The 17,603-nt window shown below is 44.5% G+C and overlaps 1 protein-coding gene across 1 annotated transcript in view; it reads left to right on the forward strand.

Annotated features, from left to right (window-relative positions):
- The window catches only part of LOC140725762 (rho guanine nucleotide exchange factor 26-like), a 202,796-nt gene that overhangs the window by 177,242 nt on the left and 7,951 nt on the right, over nt 1–17,603 (forward strand). Inside the window, exon 12 of the mRNA XM_073041639.1 lies at nt 9,632–9,841. Within this exon, the coding sequence (XP_072897740.1) occupies nt 9,632–9,841 (210 nt within the window). The remainder of the gene's footprint in view (nt 1–9,631; nt 9,842–17,603) is intronic.

Consider the following 17,603-nt stretch of genomic DNA (forward strand, 5'->3'; position numbering starts at 1 on the left):
CTAGACGAGCTGCCCATCCTGGCTGACAAGCCACATCTGCACAAAGCAATGGCCCAGGTAACTCGCCTTTGCTGCTTCTCCCGTCAGTAGAAACAGTTCCATCCGGCTTATCAGAAAAGCCACAGGACTTGGTTGTCAGAGGCTGTTTGAGACGCACTCCATTGGTTAATGGGATCTTATCTCCTGGCTATAACGGCACTTAAGAACCTACTTGGACTCTTGTAAAAAAAAATTATGATGTAACACACAGAAACTGGTTCTTCAGACTATCATGTTTATACTGAACAGCAAGTACCCAAAATGCAGCGGTATTTTGGACCAAGTTATTTGTTTGTTTATTTATTTTTATTGCTAAATTCTCTGGCCTGGAATAGGCCCTTTTGGCCTTCAGGCCGCACAAACCAGCAACTCCCAATTTAACTCTAGCCTAATACAGGACAATTTACAAAGACCAATTAACCCATCAAACAGTATGTTTTTGGACTGTGGGAGGAAACCATGGCACCCACAGGAAACCCACATGGTCATGGGGAGAATGTACAGTACAAACTCCTTACAATCTGTGGCAGGAATTGAACCCTGGTCGCTGTTACTGTATGTTCTTCAATGATCAAGTTCTAGAACCAGCGTGGATATCTTCACTCACCACAACTTTGAACTGATGACTAAGCACAGTGTATGGGCACACTTTCAAGGACTCTACAACTCACTTTCTCAGCAATATTTACTTATTTATTCCTATAACTTGTTTTTGTATTTGCACAATTTGTCAGTCTTTGTAGTTTTACATTGATACTATTGTAGTGTTTCCATTGAGAATGCCTGCAAGGAAATAAATCTTGGTGTCATATTTGGTGACATATACTTACTTTGATGATGGCTGAGAAACTTAGATAGCTGAGCCTCTGACGATGATCTTTGGGGACGGGAGAGGTTCCGGGGGATTGGAGGGTTGCGGATGTTGTTCCCTTGTTCAAGAAAGGGAGTAGACATAGCCCAAAAATTATAGACCAGTGAGTCTTACTTCAGTGGTCAGTAAGCTGATGGAGAAGATCCTGAGAGGCAGGATTTATGAACATTTGGAAAGGTATAATATGATTAGGAATAGTCAGCATGGCCTTGTCAAAGGCAGGTCGTGCCTTACGAGCCTGATTGAATTTTTTGAGGATGTGACTAAACACATTGATGAAGGAAGAGCAGTAGATGTAGTGTATACGGATTTCAGCAAGGCATTTGACAAGGTACCCCATGCGAGGCTTATTGAAAAAGTAAGGAGGCATGGGATCCAAGGGGACATTGCTTTGTGGATCCAGAACTGGCTTGCCCACAGAAGGCAAAGAGTGCTTGTAGACGGGTCATATTCTGTATGGAGGTGGGTCACCAGTGCCTCAGGGATCTGCTCTGGGACCCCTACACTTCGTGATTTTTATAAATGACCTGGATGAAGAAGTGCAGGGACGGTTTAGTAAATTCACTGATGACACAAATGTTGGGGGTGTTGTGGATAGTGTGGAGGGCTATCAAAGTTTATAGTGGGACATAGGATGCAAAACTGAGCTGAGAAGTAGCAGATGGAGTTCAACCCAGATAAGTGTGAAGTGGTTCATTTTTGTAGGTCAAATATGATGGCAGAATGTAGTATTAATGGCAAGACTCTTGGCAGTGTGCAGGGTCAGAAGGATCTTATTTCCCTGCTGTTGCCCGATATTTATTGAATGCAGGTAACACCTTGTGCAACTTCCAACTAATGAACTATTTTGTCTGTATACTGAGTACTGTTGGGAGCAGGCAGCTGACAGACACTTCTCTTGTAAGGATTGTATTTTTGGGGTCATTATACATCAGCCTCCTTCCCAGCTGCTTTGTGTAGGATAGACGTTGGACCAGAATAAGACCATAAAACGTAGGTTTCAGAATCAGGCCATTATGCCATTCGGCCGTGGCTGACTTATTATCGCTCTCAACCTGATTCTCCTGCCTTCTTCCCGGAACCTTTGACATGCTGAGTAACAAATACACCCAATGACTTGGCCTCCACAGGCATCTGCGGCAATCAATTCTACAGTTTCTCCTCTTGAAATTCCTCCTCATCTCTGTTCTAAAGGGACATCCTTGTACTCTAAGTCTGTGTCCTCTGGTCCACATTATCGGAAACATCCTCTCCACGTCTACTAAAACGTGGAGTCTTCTAGACGTTTTAATATTCAATAGATTTCAAATAGATCCCCGTCATTCTTCTAATCTCCAGAGAGTACAGGCCCAGAGCCATCAAATCCTCCTCGTACATTAACCCTCTCATTCCCAGGATCATTCTCATGAACCCCCTCTGGAACCTCTCCAATGCCAGCAGATCCTTTCTTAGAAAGGGGGCCCAAAACTGCTCACAATATTCCGTGCAGTCTGACCAATGCCTTATAAAGCCATAGCACTACATCCTTACTTTTATATTCTAGGCCTCTTGAAATGGTTAAGTACATGCCGTGGTATGTAGCTCCATAATCAACATTCAGCTATGAGCAGCTTGTTGAAGAACAGCTTTCCAAAGTCAACAAAGTGAAAAAAAAGAGTTCCATTGTCACGTGTACAAGTGAAAAACTTCACTTGGAGCGGTATCTCAGGCTCAAAGAAGCAGCATCTGCAGCAAGAGTATAAATTGCACATAAATTATGCATAATTTTAAAAAGAAAAACACAATTTAAACAAAAGGAAAATCCACTTATTGCAAAGTGGTTATGCTGTTGCTGTGCTGAGTTAGTGATTAGGATTGTGATGGTGAGTTCAGGAACCAAATAGACACTTAGAAACATAGAAAACATACAGCTTGATACAGGCCCTCTGGCCCACAAAACTGTGCCAAACATGTCCTTACCTTAGAACTACCTAGGCTTACCCATAGCCCTCTATTTTACTAAACTCCATGTATCCATCCAGGAGTCTCTTAAAAGACCCTATCGTATCCGCCTCCACCACTACCGCCGGCAGCCCATTCCACGCACTCACCACTCTGCGTAAAAAACTTACCCCTGACATCTCATCTGTACCTACTTCCAAGCACCTTAAAACTGTGCCCTCTCATGCTGGCCATTTCAGCCCTGGGAAAAAGCCTCTGACTGTCCACTCGATCAATGCCTCTCATTACTTGTACACCTCTATCAGGTCACCTCTCATCCTCTGTCGCTCCAAGGAGAAAAGGCCAAGTTCACTGAACCTATTCTCATAAGGCATGCTCTGCAATCCAGGTAACATTGGTGTAAATCTCCTCTGCATCCTTTCTATGATTTCCACATCCTTCCTGTAGTGAGGCGACCAGAACTGAGCACAGTACTCCAAGTGGGGTCTGACCAGGGTCATATAAAGCTGTAATATTACCTGTCAGCTCTTAAACTCAGTCCCATGATTGATGAAGGCCAATGCACCGTATGCCTTCTTAACCACAGGATGTTGAAAGGGAAGTAGCTGTTCTTTGGTCTACTGGTGTGGGACTTCAGGCTTCTGTACCTCCTGCCCAATGGGAGCTGTGAGAAGATGGCATGGCCCAGATGGTGGCAATCTTTGATGGTAGATGCTACCTCCTTGAGTTAGTACCTACTCTAGATACTACTGACAGTGGGGAGGGATGTGCCTGTGATGTATTGCGCAAAGTCATTACTCTCTGCAGATTCTTACCTTCCTGTGCATTTTGAATTTCCATACCAGACCGTGATGCAACTAGTCAAGATATTCTCAACAATATATCTGTAGAAATTTTTTGGTGATAAAGCTGAACTTCCTTAATCTTCCAAGCAAGTCAAGACACTGGTGCTCCTTCCTTATGGTTGTATTTATGGGTCAGCGCACTCATACATAGAGAGAATGGACTGAGCCTTTTCCCAGGCCCAGGGAACATGAATTAGAGGACATGGGTTTAAGGTGAAAGGGGAGAGTCAGGAAATCGTGATGTGATTTTATCTTAGGGCGGGAGGTTTGTATGTGGAATGAACTAAGCTATGTGTGGAATGAGCTGCCAGTGGAACTGGTTGAGGCAGGTACAATAACAACTTTTAAAAGCCACAAGCATGAGAAAATCTGCAGACACTGGAAATCGATCTCGGCCCGAAACGTTGACTGCTTACTCTTTTTCATAGTTGCTGCCTGGCCTGCTGAGTTCCTCCAACATTTTGTGCGTGCATGTGTGTGTGTGTGCGTGCGTGCGTGCGTGCGTGCGTGCGTGTGTGTGTGTGTGTGTGTTTTTAAAAAAAATTGGGCATGTACATGCATACGAGGGGTTTGGAGGCTCTGGGCCAAATGTGAGTAGACTGTGAAGAACACCTTGGTCAGCATGGATAGATGGGCTGAAGGGCCTGGTTTACGTACTCTATAACACTATGAACACTTAGAATGATGTGCTGGCCCCAGGATGGTTATTGGTATGTGGTTTATTATTGTCACATGTACTAAGATACTGTGAAAGCCTGCCTTTCATTCTTTTTAATCCAATATGTTAAAGCTGCTGATTCATTCCCTGCCAATCCCCGATGTAGGCTGGCACATGCTCGCCACCTTCCTCTTCCTAAAGTCAACCATCAGCTCCTCAGTTAGCTGAGACAAACCACGGGGCTTGTCTTATTGCTATTTCAAAGACTGTTCAAAGTAAATCTATTACCATGGCACGTATGTGTTGCTGTATACTACCCTGCCGTTCATTTCCTTGCAGGCAGTCACAGTAGATACAAAGAAATACAACAATATCAATGAAAAACTACACACAGACAGACTGACAAGCAACCAATGTGCAAAAGAAGACAAAAAATGATAAATAAATCGGTAGATACATGAATAATTTAATTGATTAACTGAGAACGTGAGTTGTAGAGTCCTTGAAAATTGTGGAATCAGTTTAGCGCATAGGTGAGTGAAGTTATTCCCTCTGGTTCAGGCGCCTGATGGTTGAGGGGTAGTAACTGCTCCTGAACCTGGTGGTGTAGGATCTAAGGCTCCTGTACCTGCTTCCCAGTGACAGTAGGTATTGATCTTCACGTACCTCCTTGGGAACAGTCCCAGACAGAAATTTACATATCTTTCTCCATACCACCTTGCCAAAGAACATTCCAACAGAAGGTGGCTGTTGGTGCTAATCCCGTGGAGGCATTGTCTTCTCTGACAGCTGCCTATAACTCACAAGTCTCCATGCAGCTGATCGGATTCCTTTGACACACATTCGTTTGGTGTGGAGCAAATGAAAAAAGATGAAATACACACCAATAATTTGGTCTCCGAATTACAGGAAGGATATTAATGAGGTTGAAAGAGTGCAGGGAAGGTTTACAAGGATGTTGCCGGGACTTGAGAAACTGAGTTACAGAGAAAGGTTGAATAGGTTAGGACTTTATTCCCTGGAGCGTAGGAGAATGAGGGGTGATTTGATAGAGGTATATAAAATTATGATGGGTATAGATACAGTGAATGCAAGCAGGCTTTTTCCACTGAGGTTAGGGGAAAAAACAACCAGAGGTCATGGGTTAAGGGTGAAGGGGGAAAAGTTTAAAGCGAACATTCGGGGGTCTTCTTCACACAGAGAGTGGTGGGAGTGTGGAATGAGCTGCCAGATGAAGTGGTAAATGTAGGCTCACTTTTAACATTTAAGAATAACTTGGACAGGTACATGAATGAGAGGGGTATGGAGGGATATGGTCTGGGAGCAGGTCAATGGGACTAGGCAGAAAAATGGTTCGGTACAGCCAAGAAGGGCCAAAAGGCCTGTTTCCGTGTTGTAATGTTCTATGGTACAAAGGCAAGTACTGGTTGCTGGTGGGTTAAGGTTAGTATGTTATGGGCGTGCTGTGTTGGTGCTGGAGGCTGGCATCAATTGCAGGCTGCCCCCAGCCCATCCTCGGACTGTGTTGGTTATTAACGCAAATGGCACATTCCATAATGTTATATGGCCCTTCCCTAAACGCCAACGTGAAATTATGTGGCATATAGATATAGTATACACAGGCCAAGAAGCTTTCTTTCTTCACAGAAGTTAAAGGTTTAAGGTAAGGGGTCAGAGATTTAGAGACGATTTGAGGAAGAATGTTTTTTCAGCAAGTGTGTATTTACTAAACCTGGAATTCTTTGACTCAGGGGTGGGGGTGTGGGTAGGTTACATCTATGAAACTTTGGGATGAAAACTTAAAATGCTAGTTCAAATACAGATTGCCAAGTGCAGCTGACAAGGTTCCTGTGGATGGTACGCCAGCAAATGTATCTCTATTATTTAAGAAGAGAGGCACCAGCTAACGACAGATTGGTAACTCTCACATCAGTGGTAAGGAAGCTGCCTTACTCTGATGTCAGTCTATAAGACTGAAATATAGGAGCTGAGCTAGGTCATTTGGCCCAATGAGTCTGTTCTGCCATTCTATCAAGGTGGATCTACTAATCCTCTCAATCCCATTCTCCTGCCTCTCCCGGTAATCCCAAATATATCCAATGACTTGGCCTCCAGAGCTGTATTTGGCAATGAATTCCACAAATTCACCACACTTGCTAAAGTAATTTCTCCTCACCCCCGTTCTAAAGGGACGTCCTTTCACTCTGAGGCTGTGCCTTCTGGTCCTAGACTCTGCCACAATAGAAAACATCCTCTCCACATCCACTCTATCGAAGCCTTTCAATATTTTATAAGTTTCAACGAGGTAACTCCCATTCTTCTAAATTCCAGCAAGTATGGGTCTAGAGCCATCAAATGCTCCTCATATGTTAACCCTTTTATTCCTGGAATCTTTCTTGAGAACCTCCTCTGGACCCTCTCCAATGCCAGCACATAAGTGATTAAAAACTCCTCACAATACCCCATGTATGGTCTTACTAAGGCTCAGCAATACATCCTTGAATTAATATTCTCATCCTCTTGAAACGAATGCTAACATTACATTTGCCTTCCTTTCCGCTGACTCAACCTGCACGTTAGCTTGTCGGGAATCCTGCACAAGTTGTTTTACTTGTCTTATTTTTGAATTTGCTTCCCCTTTAGAAAATAATCTAAACGTTTATTCCTTCAACCAAAGTGCATGACCATACACTTCACTACACTATATTCCATCTGTCACTTCTTTGCCCATTCTCCCAATCTGTCCAAGTCATTCTGCAGCCTCTCTGTTTCCTCAGTCCTACCTGTACCTCCAACAAACTGGCCTGTGGTCTGTTATTAAGGTAGTGGTGGAGTGATTCTTGGAAAATAATAATAGGTTTAGGCAAGGTCAACATGAATATTTAAAAGGCTTCTCTAGTCCATTAATGTTCATTTTTTAAGCTGTAACTTATAGAATGGGAAAGAGGCAACAGGTGGCTATTGTGCAGTTGAACTTTCATCTGACCTTGGATAATATGGCATATTGGAAAGTGACACCACTTTCAATGAACTATAGACCCATATTCCCAGATCCCTTTGTTCGACCACACTCCTCAGTGCCCTACCGTTCACTGTGTAAGACGGACTCTGGCTGGTCCTATCAAAGTGCAACACCTCATACTTGTCATTCTGAGCCCGTTTTTTCCGGCTGGTGGAGATCACTCTGCCTGCCATGATAGGCTTCCTCGCTGTCCACTACAACTACACATGCTCCAAGTCCAAAGTAAACTTTATAGTCAATAATATATATGTAATATAGCCGGCCAGTGGCGGTGTAGAATCGAGGTGAGTGGCTACAGGTTCAAATTCAGCTGGTTCCTTGCACGCTTTCTGTCTGGGTTGCAATCAGTGTTGAGCTAGGGACTCGGCCTCGTAAAAAAAAAAAGACGAAAATTCTAAAGAAGCAGCAAGGTTGCTGCCCAACACATCTCAAAGTTGGAAAACAACAACAATATATGTATGTAATCACATTTGTACCCCAAACTTCTCTTAAACACATCTATCTGCCTCCCCGGCACTGCCTTCCAGACAACCACCATTGTAAAAAAAAAATTGCCCCACACATCTTCTTTCTACTTTCCCATTATCTTCTAACCCATGACCTCTAGTTGTAATCCTACCCAACCTCAGTGGAAAAAGTCTGCTTCCATTTGCTGTACTCTACATATCTAATTTTGTATGCATTTATCAAATCTCCTCTCAATCTTCTACAATCCAAAGAATAAAGTCCTAACCTATCCAGTTTTACCTCTAATATTAGATATGTGACCACTAACTGTCTACTCTATATGTCTCTCATAATTTTATATGCATCTGTCAAGTCCCTCCTTAAACTCTGCTGTTTCAAAGCAAATGATCCAAGATTGTCCACCCTCTCCTCATGATGCATGCCCTGCAGTCCATGTAGCATCCTAGTAACCTGCACCCTTTCCATGACCTCCACATCCTTCTACAAATGGTGCGACCAGAATTGGTAACAGTGCTCCAGCTGTGCTTAACGTAACTTTCTGACTCTTGACCTCATTGCCTTGACTAACAAAGACAAGCTTGCCAAAGTTAGTAGAGACAGATACAATACAGGGGTTTAAGAAGTCGTGCTCTCTGGTCTGAAACTCCCCCACTATAGGAGATATCCTCCCCACATCTACTCTGTCTAGGCATTTCAATATTCAATAGGTTTCAATGAGATTCCCCTCATTCTTCAAACTTCCGGCGAGTAAGCACTAGAGTCATCAAAGGCTCCTCGCATATTAACCCTTTCGATGCCGGGATCATGCCCATAAACCTGACACAAACACCAGTAGGTAGCTTTGAGGAAGCAGAGAGGATATAGACGGGTTTACACAGATTGGGAGAATGGGCAAGGAATGGAATACGGTGTTGGGAAGTGCATGGTCATGTAATTCGTAGCAGAAATAAAAGCTTAGATTATTTACTAAATGGAGAGAAAATTCAAAAATCCGAGGTGCAAAGGGACTTAGGAATCCTCCTGTAGAATTCCCTAAAGGTTAATTTGCTGATTGAGTCGGTGGTGAGGAAGGCAAATGCAATGTTAGCATTGATTTCAAGAGGACTAGAATGTAAAAACAAGGATATAATGTTGAGGCTTTAAAATGCACTGGTGAGGCCTCACATGGAGTATTGTGAGCAGCTTTGGGCTCCTTATCCAGGAATGTTTTAAGACGGTTTATGAAAATGATTTGGGGATTGAAAGGCTTGTCGTGTTAGGAGCACTTGATGGCTCTTGGCCTCTACTCAGTGCAATTCAGGCGAATGAGGGGTAACTTCAGTGAAACCTATCGAATATCGAAAGGCATGGATAAAGTGGATGTGAAGAGGATGTTTCCAATTTTGGGGAGTCTAAGACTAGAAGGCACAGCCTCAGAATAGAGGGGCATACTTTTAGAATGGAAATGAGGAATTTCTTTAACCAGAGAGTGGTGAACCTGTGAAATTCATCTCCACAAGCTGGCTGTGGAGGCCAAGTCTTTGGGTATGTTTAAAGCTGAGGTTGATAGGTTCTTGCTTAGTAAGGGCATCGAAGGTTATGGGGAAAAAGTAGGAGAATAGGATTGAGGAAAAAAATGGATCAGGCATGCTGAAATGGCAGAACAAACTTGAGCCAAATGGCCTAATTCTGTTCCTATATCTGATGGTCTTATGGTTTTATAGACACATTTCACTCTATTTTGATGCACAAATGACTAATAAAGCAAATCATTTTTTCTCTTTAAAAAATATCTTCTGTCTTTTCAGTGAGGAGAGCTACGTTGTGACTGACTACGCCATGAGAAGTCAACTGCAGGTGGAACCTTGTGAAGCGGACGAACTGAATCTGTCGCCCATGAAGACGGCGTCCGGCATGCTGTACTCCCGGCAGTCCTCCGTCAGCTACCTCTTCCAGCTCACCATGCTCGGCAACCACGCCGGCGACAAGGTGGTGATGGTGTTTGGGGCGGATTCGCCGTGAGTACATTTTGTTCGGGAATTCTCCCCCTCCCCTCGAAACCCGGCGATTAAAAGGTTAGCTTTATTTGTCATGTGCACATTGAAGCATGCAGTGAATTACATCAATATGCTTCTAATCAAATCAGTGAGGGTCGTGCTGGCAGCCTGCAAGTATCGCCATGCTTTTGATGCCAACTTACTAACCAAGCGTTCTTGATTAGTCAGGATATCAAAGGTTATAGGGAGAAGGAAGGAGGATGGGGTTGAGAGGGATAATAAGCGAGCCATGGACTGAATGGTCTAATTCTGCTCCTATGTCTCATGGTCTTATAATATTATAGTCTAACTGTACGTATTTGGAATGTGGGAGGAAACCAGATCACCAGGAGGAAACCCACATAGTCACAGGGAGTACGTATGAACTCCTTACAGACAAGCGCTGGAATCGTACCCCAATCTTACAGCTGGCACTATAGAGTGATTGCTCTAACCACTACACTACCGTGCTGCCACAAACCTAGTCCATCTAAACCTAATGGTAAACACAAGAGATTTTGCAGATGCCTGAAGTCCAGAGCCACACACACAAAATGCTGGAGCAACTCAACAGGTCAGGCAGGTCCCCTGTTCTCAGGCCTCTAAGACTAATGGTCTTGGTCATTCTCACAACTGCCCTTGCTTTGCTTTGGGTCTTTGGTGATGGTAGTCAGGCACAGGGTGATCTGGACGGCTGCCTGTAACAGTGAGGATTGTTTGGTTTAACAGGAGAAACCCCTTTAGTGCACTCCTCAGTTCATCACGATCTACGTTCATCCACTTGCCATATGATCAGCCGTGGAGTTCTCGGAGGCTTCCTGAGCATGCCCCCTTTGCCCATATCCCTCGAAACCAGAGGTTCCTAACCTGGGGTCCATGGACCCCTCAGTTAATGGCAGGGGTCCGTAGAATAACAAAGGTTGGGAACCCCTCCTCTAAACCTTTTCTGTTCATATACCTGTCCAAGTGATTTTAATGTCGTAATTGTATGACCTCTGCCACTTCCTGGGGCAGCTCCTTCCCTACACTCCATCACCCTTGTCCTCTCTGAATAAGGTCCCCTTTGACTCTTTCTCCTCTCACCTTAAATGCATACCCTCTCGCTTTAGACTCCCCGACCCTTGATAAAAATACTGTGACCATGCACCTCATCTATGGCCCTCATGATTTTATAGACCCATATCTTGGAGAGGCCTAATTTGGAGTATTGTGTGCCGTTTTGGTCACTTAGCTGCAGGGAAGATGCAAGTAAGGTTGAAAGAGTACAAGAATGTTTCTGAGTTTGGAAGACCTGAGTTATAAGGAAAGATTGAATAGGTTTGGACTTTATTCCTTAGAATGTAGAAAGTTGAGAGTAGATTTGATGGAAGTATATAAAACTGTGAGGATTAAACTCCAAACATCATATGGCCTGAGTTGTAATAACATTGTGCTAACTGCTATGCTACTGTAGCACCCATGGATGGGCCTAATGTGGGCAAATGGAGTTCGTATTTTCATTGAAACCTATCAAATATTGAAAAGCCTAGATATTGTGGACATTGGGAGGATGTTTGCTGTAGTGGGGGAGTCTAGGACCAGAAGGCACATCCTCCGAATACAAGGACATCCCTTTAGAAGAGAGAAGAGGAGGAATTTCTTTCACCAAAGGGTGGTGAATCAGTGGAATTCATTGCCACCAACAGTTATGGAGGTCAGGCCATTGGGTATATTTAAAGTTGGGGTTGATAGGTTCCTGATTAGTAAGGGTATCAAAGGTTACAGGGAGAAGGCAGGAGAGTTGGGCTGAGGGAGTTAATATATCAGTCATGATGGAATGGCGGAGCAGTCTCAATTGGCCAATTAGTCTAATTCTCCTCCTGTTTCATATGATCTTTTTGCCTTACGGTACAGGTGGGCAGATACGGTACAGGTTGGGGAATTGGGGGCTATGAGGAAAAGGCGGGTAGGTGGCCATGGGTAGTGACACCAATGTCACTTACTGAATGTATTTAGTGACAGATTCATTGTCAGTTCCCAGTCTCATGGTTGTAGATTGTGACATAGGTGTGCTTTGATAATAAATTGACTTTGCACCTGGTACATAATTCTTTTAACCACTAATGTTGTGGATCTTAGTTGGAGAGGAAAAGCTCAGAGCCAGGTTCTTCAGCCCATCGAGACACTGCTAACCACCAGGCACATGTTTACGTTACTCCTACACTAACTCACATTCCCATTCATTCCTCCCGTCCTCTACCACTTACCTGCACACTCGAGGCAACTTACAGTGACTGATTAACAAGCACTTCATCTGGGAAGTGTGTTCACTTCTGAATGCCTCATTATAGGAAGGATGCAAAAGTTTTGTAAAAGGTGCAGACGAGATTTACCAGGATGCCGGCTGGATTAGAGAGCACGTCATATGAGAATAGATCGAGCAAGCTAGAGCCTTTCTCTTTGGGGAGGAGGAGGATGAGAGGTGACCTGCTAGAGGTGTATGAGACACTAAGAGGCATTGGACAGCCAGCTCCTTTCACCCAAGGGAGAAATGGCTAATACAAGATGGCATAATTGAAAGTGACTGGAGGGAAGTATAAGGTGGAATGTCAGACAAAGGTTTTTCACATAGAGTAGTGGGTAAGTGGAACACATTATCAGGTGTGGTTGTAGAGGCAGATGCCTTAGGGGCAATTAAGAGACTTTTAGATAGACATATGGATGAATGAAAAATTGGAAAGTGGTGCAGGAGAGAAGGGTTAGATTGATCTTGGAGTAGATTAAAAGGTCAGCACAACATCTTGGGCTGAAGGAGATGGACTGTGGTGTAATGTTCTATGAAACTGGAGCACCCAGAAGAAACTCACCTATCGCAGGGAGAACACCGACAGAACACAGGTAAACTCCACACAGCCAACACTCGAGTTCAGGACTGAACTTTTCTTCGTGCTTGCTGGTGAGGTCGCAAGTTAATTCCAATTGATATGACCTTGTGTTGAGCAGTCTGTGGTACCTGGAGTCCCCAATGTTACTACATCCTCCTGTTCACAGAAAGGCCAAGCACGTTCCACACCAATGTTCTCAGCACTGAGGCCTCTGAGTCGGCCCTACAGTGGGAAGCCAAGTTGTTTGCAAGGTGAAAGCAGGTGCCTTGACATTTAAGATGATCTAGTGTAGCGGTTAGCATACTGCCTTACAGCACCAGCGATTAGGGTTCAATTCCCACTGCTGACTGTAAGGGGTCTGCGCATTCTCCCCAAGACCACGCGGGTTTCCTCTCACATTCCAAAGGTGTTTAGTAAGGATTACTAAGTTGTGGACATGTTATGTCGGTACTGGAAGCAGGGTGACACTGGATGACTGCCCTGTGGCACATCCTCAGACTGTGTTGGTCATTGACACAAACAACGCCATTTCACTGTGTTTCCGAGGGGTCAATGTACATGTAAAAAGTAGCTGTAAAATTTAAGGTCCTTCATCGTGAGTTAGGCAGATGAATATGCAGAGAATGACAATAGACAATAGGTGCAGAAGTAGACCATTCAGCCCCTCGAGCCTGCACCGCCATTTTGAGATCATGGCTGATCATCTACTATCAATACCCGGTTCCTGCCTTGTCCCCATATCCCTTGATTCCCCTATCCATAAGATACCTATCTAGCTCCTTCTTGAAAGCATCCAGAGAATTGGCCTCCACTACCTTCCGAGGCAATGCATTCCAGACCCCCACAACTCTCTGGGAGAAGAAGTTCTTCCTTAACTCTGTCCTAAATGACCTACCCCTTATTCTCAAACCATGCCCTCTGGTACTGGACTCTCCCAGCATCTGGAACATATTTCCTGCCTCTATCTTGTCCAATCCCTTAATAATCTTATATGTTTCAATCAGATCCCCTCTCAATCTCCTTAATTCCAGCGTGAACAAGCCCAGTCTCTCTAACCTCTCTGCGTAAGACAGTCCAGACCTCCCAAGAATTAACCTCGTGAATCTACGCTGCACTTCCTCTACAGCCAGGATGTCCTTCCTTAACCCTGGAGACCAAAACTGTACACAATACTCCAGGTGTGGTCTCACCAGGGCTCTGTACAAATGCAAGAGGATTTCCTTGCTCTTGTACTCAATTCCCTTTGTAATAAAGGCCAACATTCCATTAGCCTTCTTCACTGCCTGCTGCACTTGCTCATTCACCTTCAGTGACTGATGAACAAGGACTCCTAGATCTCTTTGTATTTCTCCCTTACCTAACTCTACACCGTTCAGATAATAATCTGCCTTCCTGTTCTTACTCCCAAAGTGGATAACCTCACACTTATTCACATTAAACGTCATCTGCCAAGTATCTGCCCACTCACCCAGCCTATCCAAGTCACCCTGAATTCTCCTAACATCCTCATCACATGTCACACTGCCACTCAGCTTAGTATCATCAGCAAATTTGCTGATGTTATTTTCAATGCCTTCATCCAAATCGTTGACGTAAATGGTAAACAGCTATGGTCCCAATACCGAGCCCTGTGGCACCCCACTAGTCACCACCTGCCATTCCGAGAAACACCCATTCACCGCTACCCTTTGCTTTCTATCTGCCAACCAGTTTTCTACCCATGTCAATGTCTTCCCTCCGATGCCCTGAGCTTTGATTTTACCCACCAATTTCCTATGTGGGACCTTATCAAATGCCTTCTGAAAATCGAGGTACACTACATCCACTGGATCTCCCCCGTCTAACTTCCTGGTTACATCCTCGAAAAACTCCAACAGATATGGAGAGATATGGACACTGTGTAGACAGATGGGATTAGTTTAGATGGGCATTTGATTACAAGTTTATTTAATTTGCTATCAGCACCAGCCTGTCCTCGAGCTGTATGCTCCATGAAGGAGGTTAGTGAGTCAGATGAACTTTTAACAGGGTATCAGAGCATTTGTTTAATTAATTAAGTCATCAACTTTTATTGTCATTTCGACCATAACTGCTGCTACAGTGCATAGTAAAAATGAGACATTTTTAAGGACCATGGTGTTACATGACACAGTACAAAAAACTAGACTGAACTACATAATTAAAAAGAACACAGAGAAAGCTACACTAGACTACAGACCTACACTAGACTGCATAAAGTGCACAAAAACAGTGCAGGCATTACAATAAATAATAAACAGGACAGTAGAGCACGGTGTCAGTCCAGGCTTCGGGTATTGAGGAGTCTGATAGCTTGGGGGAAGAAACTGTTATATAGTCTGGTTGTGAGAGCCCGAATGCTTCGGAGCCTTTTCCCAGACAGCAGGAGGGAGAAGAGATTGTATGAGGGGTGTGTGGGGTCCTTCATAATGCTGTTTCCTTTGCGGATGCAGCGTGTAGTATAAATGTCCGTGATGGCAGGAAGAGAGACCCTGATGATCTTCTCAGCTGATCTCACTATCCGCTGCAAGATCTTGCGATCCGAGATGGTGCAATTCCCGAACCAGGCAGTGATGCAGCTGCTCAGGATGCTCTCAATACAACCCCTGTAGAATGTGATGAGGATGGTGGGGGTGCGGGGTGGGAGATGGATTTTCCTCAGCCTTCGCAAAAAGTAGAGACGCTGCTGGGCTTTCTTTGCTATGGAGCTGGTGTTAAGGGACCAGGTGTTAGTTGAGCCCATCACCCTTACTCAGGCTGCCAACAGCCTATGTCCCAGACTAGTTATCACCGGGTATCTCCCAGGAATGAGATCTCTGGACCTTCTGCTGATGTTTCTGTAGCTCTGGCCTTTTACAGGATGGGGTTGCTAGCCTCGTGCCAACCCTCCTCCTTCTGCAGCTGGGCTTGAGACCATCTGAGGTGGAGTTATTTGTTTAATTCCCTGTAACTGAACCTCTCAGTCTTGGCCACCGTGCAGTACTGAGGGCGCACAGTGATTGGCGATGCGGTTTTCTGGATGGGACATTACACGGAGGCCCCAGGCAGGAGCAGGCCTACGCTGTGGCCAATGTTTGTCGCTCAGGTTTACAGATGACCTTTTATTTGTCACATCGAAACATAACAGTGAAATGTGTCATTTTGCATCAACAACCAGCATAGCCCGAGGATTGTGCTGGGGCAGCCCACAGTGTTGTCACACTTCTGGCGCCCGCAGATCGATAACCTCAAGCTGTATGTCTTTGGAATGTGGGAGGAAACCAGAGCACCCGGAGGTCATGGGGAGAGCGCACAAACTCCTTACGGGCAGCAACGGGCATCAAACTACAATCGGTATTTGATGTTACCATGAAATGATTGGGCTACCATGTCACCCACCACCAATCAACACCACGCGTCATTAGGGCTTTTTGCAATGCTGCTGTTTGTAACTAGGGTAAAGATTTTTCCCTCTGACGCAATAGGGTTGACGCTGAAGTAATTGATTTGCTGGGACTTTCACAAGGATGAAACTTACTTGCCCATTACGCTGCTGGTGCCTAGGGCAGCAGTGAAGGCGCTGTATCTCTGTCTGATCCTGGACATCTTCTCTATTGTGGTTCAGGGTGCTCAGTCTCACACACAGATGTAGAAGGATTCTTCATTACTGTCTCTCACAACTGTCAGAGTTGTGAACCCTGAGCTGAACCGTGAACTTGCAGGACTGATGGATCACTCTTAGTCTGACCTTTAACCTTTGACCTGACTGGCATGGATGACCCTACCAAAACACAAGACCCTGACTCCAGCCAGCAGAGTTCTCCAGGTTATTGAGGCACACAAGCCTCCAAACCCTATAAATCGGGGTTGCGGTCCTCTTAGGGGTCAAAGATGAAAGGTAACATGTAAATGCAAATCACTGGTTAAGTGACAGGATGAGTGAAAACAGCTTGAAGGGTTGGAACAATTTATTCCTGATCTTACGACTAACCAGCTATACTACCCGCTCTGCTACCAGGCCATCACGGTAACATAGCAATAGCGCGATGCTATTTTAGCTTTGGGTGTCAGGAGTTCAGAGGTCAATCCTGGTGCTGTCTCTCCGTTCTCCCCGTGACCTGCGTGGGCTTCCTCCGGGTGCTCTGGTTCTTCCCACAGTCCAAAGACGTGCCAGTTACTTAATTGTAAATTGTCCTGTGATCAGGCTAGGGTTAAATAGGTGGGTCACTGGGCAGTGCAGCTCACCGGGCTGGAAAGACCTGTTCCGATTGCATCTCTAAATAAAATAAGTAATAAATAAAAGTTCCGTGTATCAAGGCTGCCAGTGATTAATGAACGGTCTGTGAGTGAAGCCTGCAGCTCTTTACTCTTGATGAATTGTGACGGATTGCTCAGTGACACTGCTTGGTGAATCTCCTGTGATCGTCCAGGGATGAGAAACAGTTCACGGCCGTGGCAGTTCATCTGAAATAAAACTTCCAGCAGCTTTAGGGTATAATCCCCAGCTTCACAACTGGCTTTCTAGTTTATTCAGTCTGAATCACAGAACTTTCATGTGCTTTACGACTCATGTTCTCAACATTTATTGCTTATTTATTAATTATTATTATTATGTTATCTTTTTGCATTTGCACAGTTCGTTGCCTTTTGGTTGTCTCTCCATCTTTGTGCGTGGTTTTTCATTGATTCTTTCGTGTTTCTTTGTATTGACTGTGAATGCCCGCAAGAAAATGAAGCTCGTGATAGAATATGGTGACATATACTGTATTTAATCTGATAAAAAATTTACTTTGAACTTTGAACCTCTTGTAGCAGAGCAAAGGGTTCCCATACTGGCTGAATGTAAGGTTGTGTGGTGCACCTATATCATTGTGTGTTTGATA

This window comes from Hemitrygon akajei, chromosome 3, assembly GCF_048418815.1.
Source record: "Hemitrygon akajei chromosome 3, sHemAka1.3, whole genome shotgun sequence".
Classification (NCBI taxonomy): domain Eukaryota; kingdom Metazoa; phylum Chordata; class Chondrichthyes; order Myliobatiformes; family Dasyatidae; genus Hemitrygon; species Hemitrygon akajei.